Consider the following 3435-nt stretch of genomic DNA (forward strand, 5'->3'; position numbering starts at 1 on the left):
TCCCGATTGGCCACACCAGTTCTCTGGTGTAGGAAATGGGCGTACAATTGAGCCTCTCCAGACCGTAATCCGCCGGCAGGCAATTTTTTTTTGCCAACGGCTGATTCGGTCTGGCTTATTAGCCAGGCTAGGAGTGTAGCGCCCAGGATATAGACAATTGACACTGGGTGAAAAAAAATGGGTTACAAAAATCGTGGGATAAAAATGTAAGAGGCAGACATGGTGCCATTTGCTTTGATTTAATCGAATATAACGTATGAATTGGACACTACTAAGTCAAATACAGAACGTACACTATATATATATATATATAGTTACCGCATATGCCATTGTATTTTTTGTGTGCATTGTTTACGACCAACACTTGCATGTCTGTTCAACTGTAAAAGACCTCCTTTGTGGCAGCAGGTACCATTACCATTATGAGGGCAGTCATGTAAGCCGATAGCAGACAGAGAGTTAAAAGAGGAGCGGAGAGTTAAAAACTGAAACTCTGAAAGAATGTCATATTCAAAGATTTCAGGCACATTTTCACGATTTCTCAAAAATAGCAGACCTACAAGTTCATAGCGTGCCACTCGGTGGCGCGCTATGAGCTTGTAGATCTGCTATTTTTCAATAGCTAAAGCATAACATAAATTAAAACACCAAAAGGGCAGTCATGTAAGCCGATAGCAGACGGAGCTGAGAGTACCCAGCAGGTCCTTCCTCCTCCTCTCCGTGATGTCAGCTCCTCCAAAGGAAGGGACTCCTCCCCTCCACCTGATCTGCCTTATAAAAGGGTTACTTGTGGAGGAGTGGAGGTACCAGATCATCACTCCCTCGCTCACACACACATGCACGGACCAAGATTAACCTAATTGCTAGCTGGCCTCTCTCCTCTCCGGGCGAGTCATTCCCCACAAAACAGCAGGCCTTAATTCCCTCATCTGATCCTCTCTCGGGCGTGACTAAGACATTCGACAGCAAAGCAGCAGGAGAATCAGCCAGCATGTCCATCGGCTTGGAGTTGATCGGGATCTCCCTATGCATCCTGGGATGGATCATCGCCATCGTGGCGTGCGCGCTGCCCATGTGGCGGGTGACGGCGTTCATCGGCAGCAACATCGTGACGGCGCAGATCATCTGGGAGGGCCTGTGGATGACGTGTGTGGTCCAGAGCACGGGCCAGATGCAGTGCAAGGTCTACGACAGCATGCTGGCGCTCTCGCAGGACCTCCAGGCGGCCCGCGCCCTCACCGTGGTCTCCATCCTGCTGTCCATCCTGGCCGTGCTGATCGCCATCGCCGGCGCCAAGTGCACCAACTGCATCGACGACGAGGCCTCGAAGTCCCGGATAATGATCATCTCCGGGGTGTTCTTCATCGTGGCCGGGGTCATGCAGCTCATCCCCGTCTCCTGGTCGGCCAACAGCGTCATCAGGGACTTCTATAATCCTCTGCTGACCGACGCTCAGAGGAGGGAGCTGGGCGCCGCGCTCTACATCGGCTGGGCCGCCGCCGCCCTCCTCATCATGGGAGGCTCGCTCCTCTGCTGCTCCTGTCCGCCGCGCGGCGAGAAGAGGTACAACCCGTCACGGATGGCGTACTCCGCTCCGCGCTCCCACGCGGCAGGGGGGCCGGGATTTGAGCGCAAAGACTACGTATGATTGAGCAAAAAAAGTGTTACAAAATAAAAGACTATTTTGAATCCCAAAAACTGCTCTCTATACACCAAAATGCATGGTGTGACTGTCGAAGAAAGGGCTCAGTGAGTGGATGCTTTGCCCAAAAAGACTCCGAAATGAAGGATGTATGATTTTTTGTCTTTCCTGTTAAGTATCTTTGTAACAGCTCCTATGCTTTTCACAGAGTAACTAACGGCAAGCAAAAGGTCATTTATTATGGTTTTCCTTTTTTATGTTGTGGCTTTTTGATAAGACTATATTCACACAATGATATACAACGAAAACAGATTTGCTTCAGTTGTTTACTTTTTATAATGTTTACCGTGTATTAATTTACTGACACTGCCATCTCTTTCTATACCATTCATGTCACCCGATCAGCAAACTTTAGGAACTTTAGGAATATTCAAAGATTTCACATTTTCACGATTTTTAAAAAATAGCAGACCTACAAGTTCATAGCGCGCCACTCGGTGGCGCGCTATGAGCTTGTAGATCTGCTATTTTTCAATAGCTAAATCTCTTTCTATACCATTCATGTCACCCGATCAGCAAACTTTAGGAATCATGGCATACATATATATGAACAAATGTCTGACGTCTCAGATCGTAAGAACATAAGTGTAGATACTATACTTTTGAGCCTTTTTTCTGTATCCACCGTCCTTCCGATTTTCATTTGTATAAATATCACAATCAAGATATGAATAACTGCCTGTCAACAGTCCAGATGGATAATTACCTGGTTTAGTCAACTTGATATCTGTAGTCTAGTGGGGGGGGGGGGGGGGGGGGCAGATAAAGTCCTCCACTGTATGCACTGAGACAGTACAGACAGAAGAACCTGTGTCCAATCCCTGATGAAGGCTTAACCGCCGAAACGTTGGATTCATTTTTGTCTTACCTGCTGTCCTAATAAAAATATTGGCACTCTGGCTATTGGCGTGTGCGGCCACCCTCTTGTTTTTTCAAGATTTCCTCTCCAATCCTAAATGGGACAATACTGTGTATATACTGAAGAAGTAATTGCATTTTGCTTTTTGTTATTATCATTTTTTTTTAAATTAAGTTAAATAAAGATGGTTGTTTTTAAGATGCCTTATTTTGTTCGCCTCACTTCTCCCGTTTGGTTTACAAAAACACTGTTTTGTCTTACTGTACGTTAGTCACCCGCCGGTCAGACCTGACCTTACCCAGCATCCTTTTGTCAGGTGCACTTAAAATAGAAAGGTGACAAATATGAGGAGACCAGGAAGGAACCGTTGTCTTTGTAAGAGAAGCCCGATATGCAATCCTGGGGACTGTGTTACAGTCAACTGGGAACTTAACCACACATGCTCTAAACTAGCCTCACGGGATCACTTCACAGGCAGAGGTGATATGTCACTGTCAGGCAGAGAAACAGGGGACATGATGTAGTAGGCCTGTTATGTTACTCTGAGGGACGTTACAGGATGTGAGAGATATAAACATTTATTTAGGGATGAAATACAATTTAAATCTAGAGAGAAGATGCTAATAAGAGGTCAACCGTCCATCTATTATGGCTTGTCTTGTCACTGACAGGCCCCTTTTCCACCGGTTGGTTCCCAATGGGAACCGGTTCAGTTCTTTTTGGTTTTTAGTCCATGAGCCAGAGCTCCAAAATTGGAACGTTAATTATGAATTGAGTGGGCAAAACTATACCTATATTAGATTGATATCACCATGAAACTTCCAAAGTTGAGTACTTACACGAAGACAATGATTTATTGTATTACAAATTTTAC

The 3435-nt window shown here is 45.6% G+C and overlaps 1 protein-coding gene across 1 annotated transcript; it reads left to right on the top strand.

The window, feature by feature from the left end:
- The first annotated feature begins 735 nt into the window (after nucleotides 1-735).
- On the top strand, nucleotides 736-2638 carry LOC306932718 (claudin-3-like). The gene has a single exon (XM_079514623.1). It carries the CDS (start codon nucleotides 992-994, stop codon nucleotides 1646-1648), a length of 657 nt encoding a protein of 218 aa, XP_079370749.1. The 5' UTR covers nucleotides 736-991; the 3' UTR covers nucleotides 1649-2638.
- Nucleotides 2639-3435: the final 797 nt, after the last annotated feature.

This window comes from Electrona antarctica (genome assembly GCF_951216825.1).
Source record: "Electrona antarctica genome assembly, chromosome: 11".
In the NCBI taxonomy this organism is placed as follows: Eukaryota; Metazoa; Chordata; class Actinopteri; order Myctophiformes; family Myctophidae; genus Electrona; species Electrona antarctica.

Excerpts from the sequence above, each read along its gene's own strand:
- LOC306932718 (XM_079514623.1), top strand. The coding sequence starts at position 992 with ATGTCCATCGGCTTGGAGTTGATCGGGATCTCCCTATGCATCCTGGGA.